Source organism: Parambassis ranga, chromosome 22 (genome assembly GCF_900634625.1).
Source record: "Parambassis ranga chromosome 22, fParRan2.1, whole genome shotgun sequence".
In the NCBI taxonomy this organism is placed as follows: domain Eukaryota; kingdom Metazoa; phylum Chordata; class Actinopteri; family Ambassidae; genus Parambassis; species Parambassis ranga.
Window position 1 is genome coordinate 4,929,602 of NC_041042.1, and position 25,724 is coordinate 4,955,325.

Here is a 25,724-nt window from a genome sequence, read left to right on the forward strand (position 1 = left end):
AGACACTGATAGCAGTGCATCCACCCCTCCTTCTGTTACCCTCAGCATCCCTCAGGGCTACGGTGGATTTGTCTGGGGCTTAATGACAAAGCCAGTCCCCCTTCAACTCCACCTGCTCCCCAGACACCAGGCCTTTACTGTACAGCAGCCATGCTCCCCTGCCTCCTCAGATACAAAATGCATTATTTATGTGGAGAAAACACTTCCAGGCCAGGCCAGCATCTGGCCCTGTTGAAATATTAATCTGCCAAACCTGGCTCCATCACTCAAACACCAAAGTACAGAGGAACAGTACCGATGCTGTACTCTATCCTAAACATGCTCGTTTTACCCTGTAAACATTTACTTTAAATATTTCTAAACAATTATTAACTTGTGTGTCACTTTTAGGGAGATGAGGCCAATATTTGTCTACTTTTGGATTTATTGTGGACTCTTTACCATCAGTGAGTTTGGCTGAGACATTATTGAGATGGTAACAATGTTAAAAAAATGAGGAAGATAGGTTGTTTCCCCTCCACACAAGATGAAGTTACACAGATGTTTATGTGAAGCTCTTTACTTGATAACTGTTCCTTTGGCGCCCCCTGCTGTAGTGAGCATCACCCTCGTAGTGAGGCTGACGCGCAGGTCGTCCTGATCCAGGCCCAATAAGTCAGCACAGCACTCCAGAGTCTGGTTTGACTGATTCTTCAGCACACAGCCTCCTGAAACACACAAAGACACACACACACACACAGGCCTTACAAACCACACTGGTTTAATGTTTTTTGTTAATGTAGTAAGTAATAATTTAGTAAGAAAACTTGACAAGCACATGAAAAGGATAATGGTTGCCAGGGTAACGGGGGATCCTTTCTATCACTGCTTCAGACAAAACTGTGTGACAGCCAAGGACACAGCTCACAATTATCATCCTGTGTTCGAACACTTAATAAAAAGGCAAATATCAACATGAATATTCAGCTATTATTGCTGACAGCGGTCCATTCGTGGCAAACTGTTTGTGATTTGTCTTTTTTGTCATGACAGTCTTCTTGCCTTAGTGATGTGCTTTTTATTTGTTTTGTATTTGATTTGTCTGATTAAAAGACTCTACATTATTATTGAAAAAAAACAGTCACAGTGTCATGATCAAGTTTTTTGGTTGCCATGTTGTTTCTAGTTTTATTTTTAAAATCTCCCTGTGTTCCTTTAACTTCCTGTCCATGTGCTTTGATTGCCTGCTCGCTAGGAGTCTCGCTACCTTGTGAGTACATAGCACCTGTGTATCTCAGTATGTAGTGGGCTGTTGAGTACTAAGGGGGTTTCAGACACAGCCATGATCCGTGGATTTAGTTGCTTAATACTGCTTCTGTTGCTAAGTTTACTTCCTGTTCTTGTGCTCTCTTGCTTCACTTCTTATTCATTTAATTGAATTCTCAGTAGTTTGTGTTTGGGTTCTGACCTGAAGAGCTCCCTGTTTCCTCAAAGTCAATGTTGCCCAGATGCAGAACCCCAGCCACAACCCTGAACAGGTCCAGCTTCTCAGTGTCATTCAGACCAATCTTCTTCATGGCCACACACATCCTGTTGAAGTCACCCTGGTCATCCAGGAGGGGGTCCTTCAGAGCACCCATCTTTACATGCTGCAAAGACAGTGTTTACATTTTAAACGACATACAATAATAACTGGTTAAAGAACGTCCGCCAGGGGCACACACTGCAAACACACCATCCTATAAACTATAAGCCTACAGCTGTTTCGTCCTCACAACTGTTGTGTTTCTACACTGAAACACTGAAGATAGAAAGAACAGAGCAAAAGTTTTGCGTTCCTAAGATCGGAGCTTTATTTTGCAGCAATTATTACTAATGGCTGCACAATTATATGTAATAATAACTTACAGGTATTGTCTTATGGGAAGAATTTGGAGGAAAAAAATGTGTGATTTCAAAATAAAATGTTCTTTAATACCGATATTCAGCGTTAATTATGCAGCCATTTAAGCACCGCCTGGAACAAAGCAAATCCAACATGCACATGCAGACAGAGAGGAAGCATGCTGCCTTGTTTCCTGTTTACACTATAAACAGCAGAATGTCAAATGTTTAGTTTAGGAAATATACAGGTTAAAGATCAAGCAGCACACAGCCCTGAATAAAAAAAGAAACGTCACCTTATTGTCCTGTTTATGACACAGACACGTGTGGGACAGACAGATGGCATGTTAGTGACACACATTTACCTACAACTGTAGTGCTACAGTCATTAAATTGCAAGAACAAGAAGTGAGATGAACATGTATAATTAGTCCCTGAGAGAGCAACACGTCACGCTTATACCTGAAATTGTTTCACCATATTAATTACACCTCTCCGTTTTTTTGTTTTTTTCACATCCATAATTCAATAAATGCACAGAACTGAGCCGATTTGGCATAAAATTGTTGTTATTGATAATGTTGTTGTTTATTTTTGCAACATTTATTGACAAGAAAGAATGAGAGGAAAGAATTCTGAAGTCTGAAATGTGTAATAATCTCACATTAGATTAGACAAATTAATCCAGAGCAGAGTGGGGACATTACCTCAGGACTCTTGCGGTTCTGCATGATTTGTTTATCTGCGTCCTTACTGGCAAAGTATCTGGTGCATCCTCGGTTCAGGTACTGCAACAGAGAGAACATCAAGTGGTTTGAATTATTTCACTATTGATGGCAAATCTGCTGGGGATGTTTTATACTGATTTTCATCATCAAGACGATTTACTCTCTGTTGTCTTTTATTATTGCTCTGCTGCTGAACTGCATGAAGTAATTGCCTCTGTTGCTGAGGGTGTCGCCTCAGGGACTTGATGACAAACATGTAAAGGAACAGCTTGAGTTGCTTGTTATGTTGTTGTTCAGCAGGTAGAGGAAAATAAAAGCTGAGGTAAACACCTTTATAGTGTCTGACTTTACCCCAGCCGGGTCGATAATTAGATTCGAAGCAGACGCAATTCAATTGTGAAAGATTTTGTCACTGAGGGGAGGGTTTGATTTCAGCTAGGGAGGAGATGATTGTGCAAAAAAAATGGCTCCCAGAGAACATGCTCAATCTAAAATACATCGCAGACGATTTATTAACGTTAAAAAAAATGCTAATTTGTGCTCTCGCAGTTCGTTTTATTCACACACTGCAGAGTCAGGTGTCTGTCTGATCCCACTGACCCTGAAACTGTCTGGAGAGTCCAGATGTAATTTCTTCTTCAGGTCCTCTGATGCGCCTGCACACAGCCTGTAGAAGATGTGGTAGTTCCTCTCGTCGTTGCTTTGCATGCAAATCCTCGACTTCTCTAACAAGTAATGGGAGACGAATCCACCCACAACTGCATTCTGTTGGCACAAGTACAAAAAAAATCGCATTCATTTTACTCATCATGCAACACCAAATGTACAACACACTCATCAGGAATGATTGCGTTACCTTATCATTAAAGTGAATCTCTACAAACTTCCCAAAGCGACTGCTGTTGTTATTCCGTACTGTTTTTGCATTTCCAAAGGCCTCCAGCAGGGGATTTGCTGACAGATTAGAAAAAGGACAGGACTCCTAATCAGCCTCTATCTGAACATTGTATACATTACCAATAGGTTTTCATTAGTTCATGTATTACCTTCTACAATTCTCTCATCAATATCTTGACCGCTTCCATATGTTGTGGTCAGATATCTGCAGGATGGAAGGAGAAACAACAGAAATCACATTTGCAGGCAGAAGGTGTGTGAACTGGTATTTTTGCTTTAATATAAATTCTGTTTCATTCAAGATTTTATGAATATCAGTGGTTCTCAATTATTAACTTTTGGACATATGGGCAGCCATTAACTCGAGACATTTGCTTGCTTTGTATGATTTTCTTCTCCTCCTACCAGCATTAATTGTTGTTTTATTGTTGCTACAATGGCTGATTTAAAACCTGGTGAAGACTTTTTGGACCAGGGAAGATTCAGAAATCATACCTGAGAACAAACTTTGTATTTTCTGTCTTTCCAGCACCAGATTCCCCAGAAACTATGATAGATTGACTCATCTTCAAAACCTTCATGTCTCTGTAGGCTTTGTCCGCTTACAAAATTGAAAAGTAAAAAGCATAAGTAACACAGTAAAGATGCATTGATCCATTGATTAGAAGCTAACCTTACAGTTTTAAAAAGTAATGTGTTTGGACAGCTCACCTATAGCGTAGACATGAGGTGGCAGAGTACCCAGCGACTTCCCCTGATATGACTTTATGGCTTCTGGGCCGTACAGTTTTGGTATGTCGTAGTAAGGATTAACAGCAATCAGGATGTTAGCCACATAGGTCTGTGAGAGGACAAAAAATACAAGCATGATTAGGGAACACATATCATATGTTAATGATATGATATATTGCACATATTGACCAACAAGGATGACAGAGGTGATGCTGGTGAGGCACACCTTGCTTCCATGTCATCTACCAGCTGTCCCCTCATTTCCTAAGTGAGCGACTGAGGTCAAAACTGCCAGCCTGACCCTTTCCTAGCTTCCCATCCCTCTTTACCACCTGGTGCTTTTTCCCCTAGGGAAACAAGGATCCTTTCTTTCTGCACATCCAACCTGCTACTGTATCTCCTTTTTGATGAAACTGGATAGCGAGCATTAAAAGGAAGACATACATAGATGTAGTCTTTGTTGTACCGCACTCTGACGTTGTTGAGAAGGGTGGCTTCGTTCAAGTACATAAGGCAACCTGGAAGGAGGAAGGAGGAAAACACAATTACAATCCATGTTCTCAGAGAATAAATTAGCAGACGTTAAACTTACAGTTGTCATCTACATGTTTGTTGACATCATCCTCTGCTGGGTAGACTTGGTTCATCGGAGCAAGAAAGGTCTGTAACATGAACAGCATTGTAGCGTTTACATTATACACAGATGAGCTACAAGTGGCACCGCCACCATTATGCACAGGAATATTCATTGTTTACGTCTTGTTGACACAAAACAAATGTTTATTCGAGTCTTCAGACAGACGGAGACGCGTATTAAACATCAAGAAGTAACGTGCGCAGAGATGACACGTTTATCATGTTTCAAGATTGCAGTAATGATGTTTGGTGCGACACATTCCCAGGCTGAATTAGTTACTGATATTCTCACTCTATTGTTTAAGAGTCTGAGTTAATGGAAATAAACTCAATGGAACAAGTCGGCTGTGAGAGAAAACAAGGAGAGACATGGCAGGATAATGAATAATTTGGTGGGAGAGCAACAGGATCTGAACACCTGACTGAGCAAGCGAGCGGTGTGTGTTTAGCAAGAGAGGGAGATGACGGTGGCACCAATCAAGTCTCAACATTTAAAGAGGCAGGATCGCACTCACTTCACTTCACATCAATATAATATCAATACAGACTGCCTCCTTTAACGTTCATTACACACTCTCACTGCCTGTCTGTGTAAATGTGATGCACTTTGTGCAATGATGCGTGCTTTATTACCACAAACAGAATGTGCTTTGTGTGCCAGCTACAGGATCTTGGCACAAATCAGACATCCACAATAACAACTATGTGAGAGAAGCAATACATCAGATGGGGGAAAAGAGCGGTCATGGACAGAGACGAAGCACTAATGAGCAGCACTCAATGGCTCTTTCACTGGCTCGCTGAATAGGAGTAAGTTTATGCCTTTGTAATAAAAAAGTGCCAATAGTACTAAAATTATTAGTTATTATTATCAGTTATTAGTCCTTTTAGTGACTCATTAATCAAAGTTTTTGTCTCAAATGGCTACATTCTGCATATCTGTGCATGCAGGGATCACACTGACACCATCATGAATGGATCCGTCCTCTCCAATGCAGTCAAAAACTCCAGCTATAAAAAGCCTGACATGATGCTTGGCTAGCTGTGCTAAGAGGACACGTCAAACAAAAGAAAAGCGGGAGCGGTCGCTGCAGTTCATGTCTGCTGTAAACAGCAGAGGCCTGTGTGCTGGAGACACGTGATGGCTCAGGTGTAACAGGTGGCCTTTACCTCCTAATGAGGCGCTCTCCCTCTAGGCAACGCTATCAGCACACCTGCTGCCACTCTTTATTTATTCATGTCTCCGTACATGCGGCCTCTCATGTTTCGCACATTTTACACATTGTTATGCTGACGCCTGAAAAACTTTTATTTCCATGCAAACATGAGTGTATGTGTACAGGACAGCCCTCCTAAAATAAAGGCAAAAACAAACCTAAACTTTTGTTTATCCTAGCCCCTCACCCATTACCCAGCTGTACCTATTTTGCTTATAGGCCTGGTGTGTGTGTGTATGTGTGGGTGTGTACGTGATGACCCACCTTGCCCCTCTGGTTCAGCGGTTCTATGGTGAGCGCGTCGGCTCCTATGTCAACGATCATGCCCAGCTGGAACCCGTCGGTGGGGTGGGGCGCCCACACTGGCTTCCCATCCTCCATCGTTTACCTCCAGGTCAGCACAGCCACACAACTATAAAGACATAAACAGAGAAGAGCATACATGTGAATTGAGGTGGACATGCAAAGTACAATATACTGTTTTGCATTTTTTACTCAAGGACTGCAAACAAACTCAGTCTGCTGCTGTTTTTATGGACACTATGGCTTCAAGTTGCCCCCATCTCTGCTAATAATGAAAAGTAGCAGAGGAACCAGCACCAGTTTATCATAAAGATCATCTTTTCGAATGCAACCATTAGTGAGACCTGACTGAAAACAATAATAACAATGAATAAATGATCAAAGTGATCTGTATTGTCAATCCTCCATCATTTGCATTAGGTGACTGCTGTCTGTTTCACTTCCCTTTACCCTGTTATTCTTGGGAGGATTACCCAGTGTAGCACAGCTGGAGTTTTCCTGAGTACAGCTCTGTCCAAAGTGTGTTTAAAGTGTCTAACAAAACTGAAGCAGTCATTTTATTGTCTGTTATGACAGCCATTGGTTAAGTGGTCTTCAAGGATCCAGATGCAGAAAAACTACAAATGTCCTGCAGTAACATAGACGACTGTGATGTATGAAGGCACAAGACTAACACTGATCTGTGTTTTAACACGTGTGTTGTTAAGCTCAATTAACCTCAGAGTTCCTCACAGCAAAAGTGCTGATGTTATGCTTGAGGATCCAATAAGCTTGAAGGGATTGAGGTTGAATGTCACAGCAGGTGATAGGAAGTGATGATGCAGCCTTTAACAGGGAGTCAAAGTTCATCAGCAACTCAGCATCAAGTTGGATCCGACGTAAGAATTGTTTTTATTTAGTCGTTTAGTCCAGTAACGTCCAGTACTCGGACGTGTACTGCGTCGTTATCTGGCATATGCTAGGTGTGGTCATTGCATCTAGTGTACATGGAAGTGGAAGTGGACTCACACAACTGCACTTTCCATCACTCACTGACAAAAGAAGGATTTTTTCCTAACACCATTCTCACATAGCGATTCCAAATAAATACAAATTCAAATTGCAACAGACATAATCTAATGCAGATGGCCCTAAATAAGATTAAGATTAAGATTAAGATTAAGAATTACTTTATTAATCCTCGTAGGGAAATTAGGCTGTAGTACCAGCAGCATACATCAAAACACAATCAAAGAACAATAAATATAATATATACATACACATACACACATGGCAGCAGAAAAATGAACATGAATACACAGTTAATGTTTGTAGTGCACCAGAGATGATGCATTAGTCCAACTTTGTGATCACAGTTTTGACAGTTACTGTGACAGTATACAGCATAAGTTGACTTCCCGTCCCGTTCCTTAGAGCAACAGGGCAGCAGAAGTCTGTTGCTGAAGCTGCTTCTCAGTTTGTCCACAGTATTGTGGAGAAGGTTGGAGGGATTGTCCCTGAAATGCCTAGGTAACATAACACATAACACCTAGGGTAACATAAACTGCATGCTGTTATCTCAGTTTATTGTTATGCAGCCTACCTATTACCCTGCGAGGCTGTCTTTGCCCATAGTAGGCTGACAGAGGGAAAAGGGGAAGATTTCACACCATCAAAGGGACAAGTGAGGCCACAGCCATGACACCGACAGGAAGTCACATGTCATTCAAGATCAACACACAAATCTGACCACTATAGGGTGGCTGCAAAAAGAGTAAAGGCCTCTTATGTAACTTATACGACTGCAGTATTGTGTTCCCACATGCAAATTTAGCAGCGTAATTCATTTGATTATCAAACTGTAGGGTTGTTACTGGTGAATGTGCACAAACTGCAAACATTAGCAGGAGGAAAAAAGCAGCAGAAGGAAGGAGGATGAGATTACTTTCCTAGTCTGTTATCTTCAACCTACAAGTGTGACATCAAGGCTGGTGGGGGGGGGATCCTTAAGACTGTGTGTGTGTGTTAGATGAGTGATAACCACAAATCTCTCCCCACTTCAGTCCAAGTTTTATTACAGACAGGAAAAAAACACTACAGGAAATGTTTAAATAAGAGATCTTATAATGGGAATACTGTGCACAGTCTATGTGTTCTACATCTGTCGTCATAACATGTACAGAGAGCTCTGTGATCCAAACAATCTGGTATATCACTCAAGGAGCTGACCTCTAACCTAAAAGTCTACATCACAAAGCAAAGGACTGCTCTCAGCAAAACTGAAACCAACCGCCCTCACCACCACCCCCACACACACACACATAACTTTGACTCTGCAGCCTGCCTTATTAAATCCTCTTAGTATCTGACCCTAATCCAGACAGGGAGGTGAGGTTGTTCAAGTGAGAGATTCGATCCTGACAAATAAAAGTCAGCCATCAGTTACAAGACAATGCAAATCAGAAACACGTCACATAGAGCCGAGAGGAGGAAACATATACACACACACACACACACACACACACACAGACCCACACACACACACAAATGGACACAGTACACACACACAGAAGGTACGCCTGTTATTTCCTGCCTCTTGTTTCCTGTTCTCTATCAGGCTGGAAAATGCATTGGAAATGCACAAAGGCTACACTTTCTAAAGTAAAACCAGGCACAGCATGTCTATTTAAACAAAACTAAAGTAACATTATATAAAGAGAGGAGACAGTAAACACTCAGTGCATTAGATAAAATGAAAAATATGTTGAGGCAAAATCTAGCAGAGGATGCTAAGAGAAGCAGATAAAAGTGATGATAACTGATTCATGAACTACGACAAAGAATGAAAAGTACTTTCAGGTGGTTCCCTGATTATTTAGTAAAAAAGTTTGACAGACTTACCACTTGTCTTCTTCAGACAGTCAAATACAGGCTTGTATGTCCCTCATACGGGTGTGTTTTTGTAGCTTTGGTCCAGTTGTCTCGGTCTTTTTTTCCCGCAGCAGGACAGGAGAGGACAGGAGAGGACAGGACAGGCTGAGGTAGCGGCAGCAGCAGCAGCAGGCTGTCTGGGTGACAGGCTAGGCTCTCGCTGCGGTGACGTCACGCTGACTGTAAACTATTGAAGTTGCGTTGAGGTGTTGCTCGTAAGATCCGCAGTCAGGTAGGCTGTGTGTTATCGCGATAATCGGGCCGGGTTATCATTATGACTTCGTACTAGTAATGACACGAAGTTTTTTTTCTTTTATAAATTGTTTTCAATCTACTACTTAATCATAATAATTACAAAATGTACCCATTATTATAACATTATAATAACCCCATTTCTTAGTCATAAATATAAAATAGCAATTCATTATATACCTATATCAATGTTTTTTCTTCATGTAGTGACAATGGGCTTCAATTCACCCGTTAGTATTTGAACCACACACATTTAAATGCAATTATCCTGTTGTCACATTTATCAATATAATTGGCTAGATGATAAATTAATTGTTTTGCGTTTCATCATTATAAACGTAAAGGGCAAACAGAAAAACAAAGAGCTACCTCACCATCCACGTCGAATGTAGCCTTGAGAGTCATGAATATTTGAGTGGAAGGTAATCTAAAACTTTTGGGGGGATTTTTGAAGGAGACACCCAATCCACGACTGAAACACTGGCTCCCACTGGGTTTGTAAATCTAATTAGGACATCTGATACTCCTGCATTGGATCTAATTACTGACACGAGATGACAGCATGTAAACACTAACATGACATTTTTTTGTCCACAAGTTAAAAGTCCAACTTAGTAATTGCAAGAGGTACTAAATAATTCACAACAAAAGATAGGAACCCACGTGACCACGTCAAGAACTGACCTGGTTTAAAAACACAAAACTCCAAAAGAAGAATCTGATCAGCTTTGATAATGTGGTTGGTGATAGCAAAGACATTTTTTTTCTTTTGAGTTTGAATTGAATTGTCAATGGCTCCCTCTTGTGGCCTTATAGGGGAGAAACAAGTCTGTGTGTCTGAAACCAAATCCCAAACCAATTACTACCAGTCACAGTCAGAAAGAGCACACAAGGGATACAGTGGAGATCATCGTGAGGAAGAAGGGCACCTATGGGGAAACGAGAGTGGTTAAAGCAGCTGTACAAAATTAAGAAAATGTTGCTTGTAGGAAAATTAGGGACTTTTTTTGTCATTGGAATCAAACTAACTGATACTTTAGCATCAAAATAACATACAGCACAAATGTCATTGTGAGAATTCAGGCCCTTTAAACAGAAAACACATGCAAAAAGACAAAAAGTCATTAACAAATATAATTTGGTTGTCATAAAAGAATGTGAGCATAGATTTATTTCCTCTCCTAATTATCTGTTATGAAGCTGAGTCAGTGTATTTATCCCTCACGCTGTCAATCACTCGACATACTTTCCCAGCTAATTATCTGTGGGGCCCCGGCTGCTTTGGACTTTATCTGTGCAATGTTTATAAAATGTCCTATCACACACACACACACACACACACACTGTGGTGCCTGTGGAGGTACATGAAATGCTTCTGTAAGACCACCAGTGTTCAAACCTCCTGCAAATCTTTGCAAGTATAGGAAACACTCCGCACTCCTGTCAGGAACAATACTTCTACAGGTAGGATATTTTAACTCTGAGATGTTATATAAACACATATTTTTCTGTAGCTTTAAATTTGTATTCTTGTATGCTTTTATATTATTTCTAGATATGATGAGTTTGAGGGGATTTGCTTTAATGAAACTAGTGTCTTTAACTTCCGCCATGTGGTTGCTGGCTGGTTTATGTAATTTTATTTGCTTTCATGCGAGATATAATCCATTAAATAAAGCATATCTGATCAAGCTGCATGTAAAAAAAGGGAAATTTAGGAACTGCTCTTTGGAACTGGATGTTTTTATGCATTTTATGCATTAAATTTGTACCATTACAGCATTATTTAGTTGTGAACATAGCTGTTAATCTGTGGATTCTTCTTAACTATAAGCTTTTCCCTATTCTGTTCTGCTTCTTTAGTGTAGCCTTGTGAAAGAATGAGAGGAGAGAAACTGCTCCTACCAATGGTCCTACTGTCTGCAATGATCAGTTTATCACCAATACTGCCATCATACGGACAACAGTTAACAGAAGAGGCTTGCACTATTCAGATCCTTGTCCCTGGACTCAAAGGTCAACACTTTTTTTGTGGATTTTGTGTTTTACACACACATATTATACACACCGATACAATTCTAAGTGAACTAAAATCTAAGATTTGCTTTCTTTCTTCTGTAAAAGGGGAACCAGGAGATAAAGGACAGAAGGGAGCACCTGGGAGGCCTGGAAGAGTTGGCCCTCCAGGAGAGATTGGTATAGTTTCTGCGCTTGCTACAAAGAACTCAGACTGTGTCATGTTTTTCTTTTGTGATCGTGTGTGAAGAATATACGGTGGACATAGAGCCAGATCCCCCTTTTTCTCATCACTACCAGTTGGCTTAAAAATTGGGGTAAAGTTCACATTTCTTGAGCTGATAATGTGCTGTTAGAAAACTGCTAGGCCATCCAGAGATGGCCAAGTGTTTACACTTGAAGGAGACAAGACATGAGGAATCCAGCGCTGTGGACAAGTGTTTACTGGGGACCATAATGAGGAGTTGAAGGCGCTGTCTTCATGTTAATTAAATTATCTTAGAGATGAGAGTTGTTGTTATGATTGTCTTTGTTTTTATGACTAGAATAACACTGATTTTACAAGAGATTGCATATTCTTTGCACTCTTTTCAGGCCAACCTGGGATTAAAGGACAGAAAGGCATTATGGGACGTTATGGAAAAGTTGGCCCGAATGGAATGAAAGGTTAGCAGAGGCGTCCTCCGTGCATTACTTGCTTAGGGATTGCATTCATTATATGTTTTACTGCTGATTAATAATTATACTTCCATTATCAGGAGTCAAAGGAGACATGGGGGACCCCGGTCCAAGAGGTGCTGACGGAGAGCCAGGTGACATATTTAACCATCTTATTCAGTTTGTCAAAGAGATTACTGCGGGATTAGACAGACCCATTCGGTGGAATTTGTAAATTAATTAGGTCAGCAGTGTGGTAATCCCCCACATTTCTACCTTATCAGGTGTTCCATGTGAGTGCACACCAATGAGGAAGATGATTGGAGAAATGGACATTCTTGTGGCTCAGCTATCCTCGGAACTCAAATTCATTAAAAATGGTATGATCTTGAAATTACTATTATTATTATTATTAGTGTGTTTTATTAGTTTTGCATGCTATTTTCACCTCCTATCCTTATAGAAGTGCAAATGGTGGGCATGTCAATGTGAAATTTATAGAAATACTAGTGCTCATTTTTCAGCACTGCCCTCCCCTGCAGCTGTTGCTGGCATTAAAGAGACAGACGGTAAGGTCTATCTGTTGGTGAAGGAGGAGAAGCGCTACTCTGACGCCGAGGTCTACTGTCAGCTGAGGGGAGGGCACCTGACCATGCCTAAGGATGAGGTTGCCAACTCAGCCATTGCGGGGTACATAACCGACGCAGGCCTCCAAAGAGTCTATATCGGCATTCATGACCTCGACCGTGAAGGCGTCTTCACCTATGTGGATCACTCGCCCATGACAACTTTCAGCAAATGGAGAAAAGGAGAGCCAAACAATGCCTACGATGACGAGGACTGTGTCGAGATGGTGGGCTCAGGGGAGTGGACTGATGTGGCGTGCCATCCCACCATGTATTTTGTTTGTGAATTTGACAAGGACAGTGTCTGAGTTCATTGTGTATTGAAGAGAATCATAAAAGCAAAAGTTATTTGTATTGTTTGAGCTGTAAATACAATGACATGCAAGTTTTATTTTCTACTATTTTCATTCCAAGCTTATGAGCTATTTATTTTCTAAAACTTGTAAACAAGTTTAAGTGCATCCTTAATCCCATACTCTGATATTCATTAGTGTTTCCAACAGCATGCCAAGCACTGCATTAACTTTTTATGCTATGCAAATTATCCACAGAGCAATATTTGTTTAAAATGTCATAGACAAACATTGCAAATAAGCAGAGGGTTGCAGGTTGTGTGGAAAATCGTACAATTAAAAGACAGATTTTGGTTCCGGTTGGATGCTTTTAATCAAAGTAACAGAATATGGCGTACATTCATATCCATATAATAAGTTTTGTGTTGTTTATTGTACAATAAATATATGCAGATAATTAAAAAAAAGAGAGATATTGTGTGTGCATTATTTTCTGCCCATAAGCTGGTTGCAGGGAACAGTACATCAATATATTAATCAATTTCCCCCCTGGGATTATTAAAGTATTTCTGATTCTATTCACTTTGTTTTGCAGTGTGACTTTAAATACTGCATAATACCACCAACATAATTTGCATTGCAATCAAGTCCCATTGATGAAACACCGCTTCCAAGAATAGAACACCCCTGTATATTTATTTTCAGGCTGAAAGTTTAATTAGGAGGTTTTCAAATGAGATTTTGATTCACGATGCGAGATAGTTGTACTCTCGCGAGATTTCATGAGATTAGCAACTCCCCATCTTGCTAGGCGGCTGTTAAACGCGGTGCTTGCGGAGTTATAACCCAGTGTTTTTGGGGGGGGAGTACGAACAGTTATGGGAAGTTTTTGTGCACGGAGGCCTGTGGAGACGACGGCTAGAAACGACTGCAATATGTTTATTATTATAATTATTAATTAACAAAGAAGAATAGCTGTCGTTTTGCTGTTATGCTAAACGCGGCTTGCTAGCTTTCGTAGACGCACGGCAGCTCGTTGTACTTCCTCCTCGGCGATTCATTGATGTCATTGGTTGAAATGACATGGCAAGTATGCTAGGCTATGATAAGCAAGTTAGCATGTGACACAACTCTTTATTTAAAAATATGAAATATATGAAAATGACAGCACAGTGCTTGATGAATGACAGAAATAAGACTTTACACACCTAAGATTATTTTGTCACTTTCATCCTCAGATACTCTCAGGTGTAGTTATTAACAGAAGATGTTCCTGGCAGCTATTGTTTTTAGGATGGGCATCCCAGCTGAGATGATATCCTATTGCGTCCCTCTAAGACGAGGAATTTGAATATGCATGATGCATTTCTCCTAATAAAGCACAGCACCAGTCCCTTAAGAGATGAATAATTAATGCTGAGATGAATTATGCATGTAATTGACCAGGAGTTGTCTGCCATAAACCAATTAGGCACCATTGTTGGTACAATCTCTGGTTACCTTTGTGGTAAACAGTTTGGACAGCACAGTCTGTGATGTAAAAACAAACAAAAAAAGACCTGCAAATGTGAGATATACCCTGTGTCCGATGTTATTCATCTTACTTGCAGAATGCAGTAAATTTAGCCACAAGTAAATATTTGCAAGCATTTTAACAAGGAATGTTGCACTTTTTAAGAATGTGCAGAGAAAAGTAGAGTCAATAAAGAACGATGTGGTGCAGGCTACGTAATGGTTTATAGATAGAAAATAGAAATCAGTTCAAATAAACAAACAGGTGGCTAAACTTATTTGTCTCTTTACAGCTGGAGTTATTTGTCTGTAGCTGTTATTTTGGTTTTAATGTATGTTTTCAGTTCAGCTCAGTCTCAGTTATTTTCCAGAGCAGGTTTGCTCATGTGGAAGAATTGGTGTCCATATCAGATGTTATCTCCAGTTACGTCTCCGCAGGCTCAACACCTGCAGCCCGTGACACATTTACGTTTGACACCAAACTCCACCACTGTTTGTTTTTGTTTTTTCTTTAAACAGCTTGTGTAGCAGCATGCCTGGCACATCAGGGAGAGTTGATGTTCCACCAACTAAAACAATAATTGTGTACAGGAATGGAGATGCTTTCTTCCCTGGGAGAAAGATAGTGGTGAATCCAAGGCAGGTGTTGACCTTTGACAATTTTTTGACTTCTTTGACCAGAGGGGTCGAGGCTCCGTTTGGCGCGGTGAGGAAGCTCTATACTCCTACATGGGGCCACAGGGTGCAGCATTTGGAGGAATTGAAGCACGGGAGTTTGTATGTTGCAGCCGGAAATGAGCAATTCAAAAGGCTAGAGTAAGTATCATGTTGTGTGTTGTGTGTGGTCTGAGTGTGCTGGCTAACAATGCAGCCAGGTCAGATGACTTAAGTCGGGGGAGATCTCTATCCCGGAGCAGGGAGCAGGCTTTTACATCGGCCTATTGATGCACACACATGAGTTTTCTGTAGTGTTTACGCATTGTGCTGGTGTTGTGGTACTCTAAAGTGCTTAGAATGTGTGTAATTATGTGCAGTGGTGGAAGTTTAAAGATGATTGTGAGACTTAGTATTTAAACAAACATTCTGACAGTTTTAATATGTCTGCTTCCTTCTTGTATGGCTTCTTAAACACATGCATTAAGTCACACAAAAAACATGTTAACCTAGAAGTGTAACCAATTTCTATTAAATCAAGCAATTAGTTGTGTTAGATCTGAAAAAAAAAATGTATATGTACAGCCTGTTTTGAGTCATACATGGCTTTTGCAGCTATTGTGAGATAACGACCAAGCGGCCACAGAAAAAGAAAAAAGAACAGGTAAGTGCAAACCTTTTTATGTCCCACTTATAAAGTTGCCATTATGAGACAAACTGAAATATTAGACTTGAAGTGACACTGAAAAATGCTTTGTTCCTCACTTCTTTTTAAATGACACTTTTAGATCCTGCCTGTTGTTCACAGCAAAATTGTAGTTTCTGCTCGCTGGAAAAGAGCTACTGATGAGTCTTGCACTATAAAGTGAGTATTGATTTTAAGCTTGATACAAAGATTGTGTGTTGTGTATGAAAGACGTATTTTTATTTGTGTGTCTATGATCTCTGTGTTGCTTCATAGTGTCTTCACCAACGGAGATGTGTTACTCCCTCCTGCTAGAGTACGGATCCCAAAGTATACCCTGAGAAGCTGGGAGAATGTTTTAGCCATGGTGACAGAGAAAGTGCGACTTCGCACTGGTGTTGTGTTCAGGTAATGTCTTATATCACTGTTTATTATGTAGAGTAATGGTAGTTGTCATGTGTCATGAGAAAAGAATGCATTCTTATGTCTTATAGGCTGCTTTGGCAAAAGTTTTGTCCACCATGCCTTGCCGAGAAATATAATTTAATATAAAGCAATACATTGTTGAGATAATTTTTTCTTATACAGATGGAGAAACATCATTAGAAGAGCCTTCCTAGGCAATTTAAATGCAGCACATTTTGTGTGGGAAGGCTGTTTCTAATTAATTACTGATTGGGACCATGTCGGGTGTGATGTGTTTAGTGGAATTCATCCAGAACTGCTTGTCAGGCGTGCACTGCTTTGATTATTTTTTTTCAAATGCTAATATTCTGTTTTTCCAACATATCCATTTTAAACTGAACACTGCACAAGGTTATGGTATGTCTTTTTTTCTTAGGCTTTACACATTAGATGGGCGTCCTGTCTGCACTTCCACTGAACTGCAGAACAACCAGCACTATGTGGCAGCCGGTGCAGAAAAGTTTAAAGCCCTCCCTTATGATCAGTGTGTCCCCTACAGGGATTTCATTAGAGACAATATGACTGAAGGGTATGTGATGTGTTACAGTTTCGTTTGGTGAAATATGATTTATATGAAATACACGAGCCTTGTTTGTTAACACTAGTTTTCCTTCTCTTTTGTGCAGGCAGAACATCCTGCCTGCTATTAACAAAAGACATGCAAAAGATGCGGTGAGTACTGTCGCAGGAGAGCTGGATGCACTTCTACTCTCATGCTAAATTGTTACATATATATATTCCCTATCTTCGTAACACCTCGGTAGAATCACAGTCAAAAAGTGTATCTTTGCACACACAGCATTTCAATTAACATTTCCCACGTGAGGGACTTGTTGTGGGGCCGCAATTCGTTATGAAACAGCACTATCATCAATCACTGTCTGCAGGAGGCATTGAGTTACCGTTGCTTTCCACTTTGATGGGTAATCCCCACAGAGACGTGCTGGCCCACTTGATCAAGCGCAGTGAGCCTCATAGACAGATCATATGCACCGAGGGGACTTCACTCACTGAAGACGAAAAAAAAAAAAATCTCTTATTCAAACCAGAACCGGGACAATTTGTATTGTGATTAAGTAGACAGTGAAATGCTTTGAATCCATTTGAGGATTTCGCTGCTGTGGACCCGAGACGAACACCAAATCACATGGTGTAAAGGAGAACATGCCTACTCAGCAGGTTGAGGTGGAGATGGGGCCCCATGTGAGAGATGTGTCTGACATCTGATTTTTTTCTAACCATGAAAGATGACAATGCTGTGGCAGATGCCAATTTTTTTAGATATAGAAAAATGCCCCTTGCCTTACCTTGGGATGTGTTATGTGTGGATGAAAAAGCAACATGAATATTTATTAGAAATATATTAGAATAAGTAAATAGCTTTTTTGTTGTAAGATTAACACTTATCCAGACATAAAACAACACCGTTGTCAACTTTTTTTTCTATAGAAGCATTAGGTAAGAAACCCTCTTGTTATTCCACTCAGTACCATAAGGTGGAGACAGAGACAGGGCTATGGCTATGTTTTGCCTCCGCCAGCTCATTGTAGTATTAGTCATTCACTAGACGTGATGCTGCTGCATTTTACTTCCCTTGCCTCTGTGTCTGCTCCCTCATGAATTTGTAAACATGATCTGACCAGTTAATAAGGACCTTTCAGAGGGGAAAGATGCATGTGACAAATATTACCCACTCTGTCTTCATCTGTCAGCTGTTTAGCTTAGTGATCACACATACATTTATAGGGTCGTGTCCATCATTAATTTCAGTTTGACCTCACAAAACAACAGCAGTCTGGTCTGAAATGCCTGTAAAAAGATCCTTTTAAACATGCCCACTGAGGCTGTGTAAAATGTAACCTTGCTAGTGCAACCTCACCGTATGAGAGCAGTGTCTGTCCTGTCCTGTACTATCTGCACCGGCGATGGAGCGTTTCTGCAGTGCTGAATGGGACATCTGGTCTGTTGCAACCACTGACTAAACTGACGGCTCTGCAGAGTGTAATATAGAAACTCACCAGCATGCCATGTTCCCATTGGAAACAAACGTATATGCTGAGTTAGGTGTTTACAGACATGATGAGGTTGAAAGTTTTGAAGATTAATAGTGGGGAGAGGAATGCAGCGAGGAATAGAGAATAATGGTGTGCATCAAGCTACGCACTTTCATATTATAGTAATCATAATGAGATACGCTTTACGTGCACTTCACAGCGAGCGTCCTGTGAAAGCAGCGCAGAAAGGCTGAGTAAACCTTTAATAGCTGCTCTCCCTGACATCAGCGCTGATTTGCTGCTGCTCCCCATTTCTCTGCATGATCTCATTGGTTAGGGGAAGTAGCAATGCCCCGAGGAAAACTTTACCCCTTGGCTGCTGCCAGCATGTCTACCCACCCAGGACCCGGCCCTGGGAGTGGCTCCTACTGATACCAGAGCCAGTACAGCTGGAGGCTGGTCAGTCCAATTGTTTGGAACCCCCGTTTTCCCCTGGCTATCATATCACAGTGCCCTCTTGTTGACTCCTGTTCCATGCCACTTGAGAGGGCCACAGATTACTTGCTGTTCGGCCCCCACGAGCCCCCTTCACACTAGCTGTAGCACTCTCTTTCCCTCTCTGTCTATCTCTCTGGGGCCTCCTGATACACACAGTTGTCTGCTCCCACAGGACCCGGTACTGTTATATATGTAATGCAGAACGATAGGCAGGATGACCTCAGCTTTTCCACCGCTGTGACTGCTACTTGTACTGTACTCTCCCGGCTCTGCAGCACCCGTCGTCCTCATGTTTTCTCCTCCCCCTGCGCCCTCCTCACCACTCTCCCTGAGTGAGACACGCTTGATTCAGCGTTGTTGATTTAAATATTATCTATTTACATCCCGCCACCAGGGTGTCAACATGGAAAACAAGCCTTTCAATTTTTAAATGTCCAGATGCGTTTTGAACTTGATCGTGGAGACGTTTCACATCACTCACAGATGAATTGAGGTTAGGAAACTGAATTAAGAGCTTACCAATGCAACAGTGGCACTGCTCATTTGTCGCTCTCATGTGGCCGCGGACAGTAAAGTGCTGGAACGTGAACTCTGCTTCAACTCTTCTGAATATACCAGGCAAACTTCGCTTCTCTTTTGTTCTTCCTTTTCTCCCTCAGCCCACTAACGGCTGTAGGAATTAAAAAGAATATCAACAAGACTTTGCCTGTGCATTAAAGAAAGCAAACAAGTGAAGAAACAACACTGCTATTCCCCAGACTCCATGTTAGTGAGCTTGCAAACACCACTGCCAAAAGTGTATTCTGGTGGAAGCCTGAGATCACTACACTATCCCCCGAGCCAGCCCAGGGATCCTGCAGTAAAGAGCACTGTAGCTGAAAAGAAACATTAAGTCTTGCTCCCTCTCCTCTCTGTGTCTGTGTCTCTCACTCTCTGTAAGGGAGACATACCTCACCTTGCTACCTACAGAGGGGATGAGGAGCTGGTGAGGAGAAAATTGCCTTTTGTGGAAGCATTAATTCAGATGTGTACCCTGCTGTCTGAACATCACTCTGAATTCTCCCCACTGCTCTCCCTCTCTCTTTCTCTCCTCTTCCTCTCTCGCTCCTTTGCTCTCCCACCATGCAACTAAGTCCCAAACCTCTTTTTTTTCACTTCCCTCTCCATCAATAACCTTCTGCTGTCTGCTGCTGAAGAATAAGTTATTCTCTGCGACTCCCTCCCTTTCCCTTTAAGCTTGTTTGGATTTTCATTGTTTGATCTGGCTTGATAAATAAGACAAATGCAGTTAGAAATTCATGGCTGCCCCATTTCATCAATAAATGATTAGTTTGCCACGCTCCCTGGTGATTGATAGGTTGTGCACAGGATGTATTGGAACCAGATGAATTCAATACAGTAGGAGTCAATGGGGAGCTACAAAACATATCAGCTCATGAAAAATTGAGGTGAATGGAAAATGTTTAACAAAAAAAAAAGAAAACGAGAAACAAGTTTCCCCATTGTTTTTTTTCTGCCTCTTTACCAAACATGCATAAAGTCAATGGTAAATCACAGAAGAAAATCAGAGGAAATATGCCTTAATCTGCCCTGTTTGCTGCTCTCTTTTGTCTCTCCATGTAGTTTGCTCACACAGGCTGCAGAGAGGACCTTGAGCACACAGCCAGGGGCCACATAAAGAAACCCACAGCCAATTCAGAGACAAGCAAACAACAGAGGCAGGTGTCTAGAAACCCAGTCCTCTTCTCAGCATGGGGTAAGCAGAGTGCTTCTGTAGAAATGTCTCTCTCTCTCTCTCTCTTTCTCTGTGAAGAAACCTGTTGAAGATCTATATGCAGGAGTATGGGTATGTGGGGTGTGTGCAGGTGCAGGGTGAGCATCATTACTCCTCATCTCTGTGTGTGTAAGGGTCTGGTGTATTGTGAGAATACAGAGAACTCCAGCATTTTGGCAGATGAAGGTGCTTTCTCTGGATTCTTTAAAGTCCAAACCAGAACTTGGCTCCCTGCTCTTTGAAAGTAACACCACACTTTTCTGTGAATATTAAACAGAACAAGACTTCAAACACTGTCAAGTGGGCTTAAATCATAGATGAATTCAATCAGGCCATTTTGTTGAATATGTATCCAGAAAGCCTTGTTAACTATGTAGGAGGAAAACAAAATGCTCTCATCTACTCCTGATGGTGGAACTAAAATGGTAATAAGTTATTAATTATACGTTCCACTACAAGATCATATATTAACAAATACTCATTTACAGTTAGCTCAGGCTAAACACTGTAGCAACTTTGTGACTTGGTTCAAACTGCAGTCAAAACAGATTTGTTACTCAAATCAGATCTTTTTAGGACATCCTCTCCACACTGTTATTTACAAGCGATCAGATTGGATTAATGTGTCCAGACCTCAGCTGTGTCCTAGCATCGGGGCTGCATCCTTCAAAGGCTGCGTTTGAAGACAGATTGGGTAACAGCAGCACGACAAGGCTGTCCTCTTCCGAAGGCTCCATCAAACGGGGCAGAGAAATGCGCCTGTCATTGTCAAGGACCCACCAGCTCTAAAAACTATCCCAATATCTATTGAGGGCTGGTGATGTTTTTTTTTTAACCCAAGAAAATACAGTAGCTATGCTGGCAGTTTTACAAGCGATGTCTTGATAAATTGTCATGTTCCAGCACGTTCCTTGCTGCATTGCCTTTACAGGAGTTCCTCCCCTAACGTGTCAGCAGTTTATTTCAGCATCTGTTGATGGTTGTTTTCCATGTTGTCCTGTTACGTGGATCCTAAACTTTAATGATTTGTTGCAAGCGGCACAAAAGTCAAGACTAAGACTGTGTTCACACCTGGTATAAACAGGTGTCCTGGGTGATCAGGTCACAGCAAGAATCGACTGCAGTTTCTGCTTAAATGAGTGCGTACATTACATCTGGGAAGCATGTATTCACACAGTAATATCACTACTGTCAATATTCTGCTGTGAGACTTAAAAAATAATTTGATATGACAGAAAAGAAGAATGGCACACAGGATGTGAATGGAGCGATTAAATGTCAACACGTCCCCTGGTGAATTAACAGCAATCTGTCCACTTGATCCAGTCGGATTACCAAAGGCACATGTTAGCACCAGGTGTGTACAGGATCTGTGGAGATCCAGTCAGATTTGAGATGCTAACATTTTTCTTCCAGACTTTCTAAAATGGATCTGCATTCAATCATGATATGACAGAAAATAAGGTTAGGCGGTCTTTACAAGGCCTTTAATCACATATAAAATGATGCTGTTTATTATCTGATCAGTTCTATAATGTGGTTTCCTCCCACATATCTAAAGAGTAAAGAGGTAAACTTTGATGTGTTTTTCTTGCTAAATCACCTCATCAAAGCCTTTGCATAGACAAGCAACTTTCAGTAAGTGTTTGTCTGCTAAAAAAATAGAGATTTGTGCAACTCTTCCATCATTCTTTTGTGTTTAGAAAGATCCAAAAGTAACGATAAGAAAGGCTCTCTTCCCTTAATGTGCAAACCTATAGGTCACATGTCTTTTTTTATACATTGTCTCTTAGTCTTATACAGATTACCTGGATATTTATTATTTAAATTGAATTACTTAATGCAGTTGAGGCAGATTCAATAGTGTGTTCCATTATTCACATTCCTCCCCGTATCAGATCTAACAGCCGCAGACAAAAAGGAATTTGTTTACAAGACAAAAACAGTGTGACGTTACCATATGAGCTTTTCCCCACATGCATCAAGAGCAGCCTGTCACTGTCGAGATCTAACCCCAGACTGGAAGTTCACGCTGGCCGGCCACATTTGTGGCACGGCAGCTGTGGCTTTCCGTGGCCCTTTCGTCTGTGGGACCACTCTAAATAAATAAATGGCTTGACAGCAACATTGATCTCTTGTGAAGTTGTACAGGAGAGGAAAAGGGAGAGGACGGGAGGGCAGAGAGGGATGGAGGGGCATAGAGAGAGGGAGAGGGTGTGCAGAAGAATGAGACGGCGACTGCCAGCAGATGAGGTAATTGTGATTAATCACTTTTCACAGAGGGCAGCGTGTTCAATGCACAAAACAAAAGAAGAGAGATGGCAGGAGCAGCGGAGGTGCAGGAAGATCGCCAGTTGAAGGTGGACCTGCCAATTGATCAGGTAAAAAAAAAAAAAAAACACAATCACACACGGTGCTGCAGCCTGATGAGGTCTTTAGCATATGGTCTTTGAACAGCTCAGCCTGTTTATCAGACAGGAAGTAAGAATTGATTCTAGTAAACAAACACATAATTACCATAGATAAACAACACACAGGCTTCATGGTACAGGGATCTTTACAGATGCATGTGTACCTGTTAATATGTAAAATGTGTTTTTATTGGTTTTACTACCATTTTAAGGCCTAGGAAAAAACACCTCTTCACAGTTGAATTAAACCAAGTTTAAATATGAAGCTGATAGCATTCTTGAAGTAAGCATCTAAGAAGGCATTTGGTTGAGGCCTGACATGAAATAATCACTTAAGCATGTGATTAGTTTTTATCATATTTGATACATCGGGCCTTTATGGCCTGCAACCACAACTGTTTTGTGTGACCACACGTAACAACATTCATGCAATTCTTGTATGTAATATAAACTTTATAAAGTTAACACATCCTATAGCAGGCCATAGGCAGCCATTTTGGACATGGCTCCTCAGGGCTGGCTAAATTCAGGAGGCAGATGACAGTAATCACATTGTATACAATAGGTTTTTCTGGAAAGTATTGAGTATTTGGAGAGGTCTCAGAAACTTATATATCAAATGTGATAGTCGACAGTACAGTGTTATGTGTGTGAATCTTGCCTGTGGGCTCCCTGTTTGCTCCAATAGTTATCATAAAGCATATATACTTTTTGCACTGCATGCAAGAAGCTCGTCTGTGCAGCCTCTGTGTTTGTTTATTTCCCAGAATCCTTTACTCTGTATTTGGAGAGCTATACACAGGTACCATACATTGATCTTGTACTCACATGATAAGTCCAGTGTTATTAGTTACATAGTTTACTATCACAGCGTGCTTCTTGTCAGAACAAAATCAAATCGACAGGCTGTTTACTTTTGGTGTGAGCTGAAAGATAAAAAGTTATCTGCAGCTTTAGAATACTCCATACTCTCATTAAGCTTTACCTCTCTGTGTGTTGCTCAGCTACAAACGGAATGGAAAATATACTTCTAGTACAGTATAATATCATTTTCTGCACAGGATAAGGTTCACAAATGCTCAGTACAACAAGCAACATAAATATATAAATATTGCAAAATCAATACAACAGTACAGTACAGTTCAAGCCGAGGGGGGATCTTGTTTTTTTTCCCCTGCCTGCAGGTTGAGGCCAAGATAGTTGAAGAGGAGTGTGAAGATGAGAGTTGTTCTGCGAACCCCTGCAAGGCCTCTCTCCATGATTCAGATGGTTCATGCCTGCATAGGTCTTTGTCTGCAGCTTCCAGAAAGGATGTAAGTACCCTTATTATAAGTTTCATGCATTTCACATCCAGTTCATTTCCACTTTATTATTATGCCCAATTTTCTCATTTGCTTTTGGATTAGGTCACATAAAAATAGTTGAACCAGCAATTATGGTAATCATCATTTCCATAATTATAAGAGGACCTGATAAGATGGACCTGTTTTCAGCAAGTATACTTTCACCCAATGGTTGTATGTGTAACCTGTTTTCCTGTTTCCATGGTTCTCTCTGTGTATTGTGTACTGTGTATTTACCAGCATAGCCTTTCTGCAGGGCAATAGGAATCAGGACGCAGTGCTGGTACTGCACACGCAGGATTAAAGACATCTGGGCCCCAGGTACAGTTTTATGTAGCAGTGAGTTTAGCTGTAGGCACAGTATATCATGTCACACTACCAAACTTAAAAAAAAAATCGTAGAAATAATAATAATAGCACAGGGCTGTATTTGATGTCTGTCTTTTTTTTCTGGTTATTGTGCACTTCACACAGTGATGAAGTCAAACTGAGCTGTGTATACAGATGATCCTGCATGGGTCCGTGGTTCCTAGAAATTACACTCATTTAAATACACTTATTTTGCTCTAATAATCCTCGAGGGACAGCAAAATGAAGCTGTGTAACTGTGATGAATGCGCACAATAGTTGGGTGATATTACTATTCCGAGCAATTTCATTCGGCTTTGAAATGAGGAGATATTGAGTCTTATTTAAGCAATCAATAACCTTGAACATTTCGCTTTAATGAAAACTATAATTTCAAAGCAGTGGCAATTACACCACAGGGGGATGTTTTGGTGTGGTGATGATTTTGCTGCCGTGTGCACTTTTGCAATAAAGATATTCTTATTGGGATAATTATTGACTTTCAGGGGCCAGTTATGACCCAGCCTAAAGACCTCATCAATAGCTTAATTCATTAGTTATCGCTACATGCATGTTGCTGGTTCAGATTGGCTATGGATTGCATAGAATGACCATTAGATAATGGAGAATAATAATAATAATCATCATCATCATCATCACCATACACACTCAGCTACTTTTTGCAATAATCATGTTGTCAGGCAGGTTTTTGATTCGTCAGCTAATGGAGATAAGAAAGGTTGGAGGCAAATGATCCAAAATGTGTCTTTTCATTCATTCTGTTTCACTATAATGTTATTTCATTATATTAAGGATTACTGCATACAACAGAAAGAACAGTTCTTCAGGTCAGACTTAGAGTCTAATCGTCTTTCATGCCCGCTCTCCTCTTTCCTTTGAGGCCAAACAG

General features: G+C 40.8%; 3 protein-coding genes across 9 annotated transcripts in view; 2 read left to right on the plus strand and 1 right to left on the minus strand.

Annotated features, from left to right (window-relative positions):
- myo6b (myosin VIb) overlaps nt 1-9,431 on the minus strand; it is a 29,468-nt gene extending 20,037 nt beyond the window's left edge. For 3 of the 6 annotated variants that reach the window (XM_028395907.1, XM_028395910.1, XM_028395913.1), the window contains exons 1-13: nt 9,257-9,431; nt 6,338-6,485; nt 4,813-4,882; nt 4,665-4,738; nt 4,200-4,329; nt 3,984-4,089; nt 3,638-3,693; nt 3,448-3,545; nt 3,192-3,356; nt 2,571-2,651; nt 2,160-2,168; nt 1,448-1,628; nt 563-707 (exon numbers count right to left, since the gene is read on the minus strand). In XM_028395907.1, the coding sequence (XP_028251708.1) occupies nt 563-707; nt 1,448-1,628; nt 2,160-2,168; nt 2,571-2,651; nt 3,192-3,356; nt 3,448-3,545; nt 3,638-3,693; nt 3,984-4,089; nt 4,200-4,329; nt 4,665-4,738; nt 4,813-4,882; nt 6,338-6,454 (1,232 nt within the window). In that variant the 5' untranslated portion in view covers nt 6,455-6,485; nt 9,257-9,431. The remainder of the gene's footprint in view (nt 1-562; nt 708-1,447; nt 1,629-2,159; nt 2,169-2,570; nt 2,652-3,191; nt 3,357-3,447; nt 3,546-3,637; nt 3,694-3,983; nt 4,090-4,199; nt 4,330-4,664; nt 4,739-4,812; nt 4,883-6,337; nt 6,486-9,256) is intronic. The other 3 variants (XM_028395911.1, XM_028395908.1, XM_028395912.1) reach the window with 1 other exon arrangement.
- A 1,449-nt stretch (nt 9,432-10,880) lies between these two features.
- Nucleotides 10,881-13,570, plus strand: colec11 (collectin sub-family member 11). 2 transcript variants are annotated; one of them, XM_028395791.1, is made up of 7 exons: nt 10,881-11,002; nt 11,402-11,554; nt 11,663-11,734; nt 12,149-12,220; nt 12,313-12,366; nt 12,496-12,591; nt 12,736-13,570. In XM_028395791.1, exons 2-7 carry the CDS (start codon nt 11,419-11,421, stop codon nt 13,143-13,145), a joined length of 840 nt encoding a protein of 279 aa, XP_028251592.1. In that variant the 5' UTR covers nt 10,881-11,002; nt 11,402-11,418; the 3' UTR covers nt 13,146-13,570. The 2 variants fall into 2 exon arrangements, with proteins under 2 accessions (XP_028251592.1, XP_028251593.1); XM_028395792.1 differs by having other exon boundaries at nt 12,754-13,570.
- A 1,604-nt stretch (nt 13,571-15,174) lies between these two features.
- On the plus strand, nt 15,175-24,538 carry dcdc2c (doublecortin domain containing 2C). The gene is made up of 11 exons (XM_028395977.1): nt 15,175-15,281; nt 15,324-15,458; nt 15,912-15,960; nt 16,085-16,161; nt 16,258-16,389; nt 16,823-16,975; nt 17,073-17,118; nt 20,562-20,694; nt 22,993-23,093; nt 24,308-24,436; nt 24,530-24,538. Exons 1-11 carry the CDS (start codon nt 15,175-15,177, stop codon nt 24,536-24,538), a joined length of 1,071 nt encoding a protein of 356 aa, XP_028251778.1.
- The last annotated feature ends 1,186 nt before the right edge of the window (nt 24,539-25,724 follow it).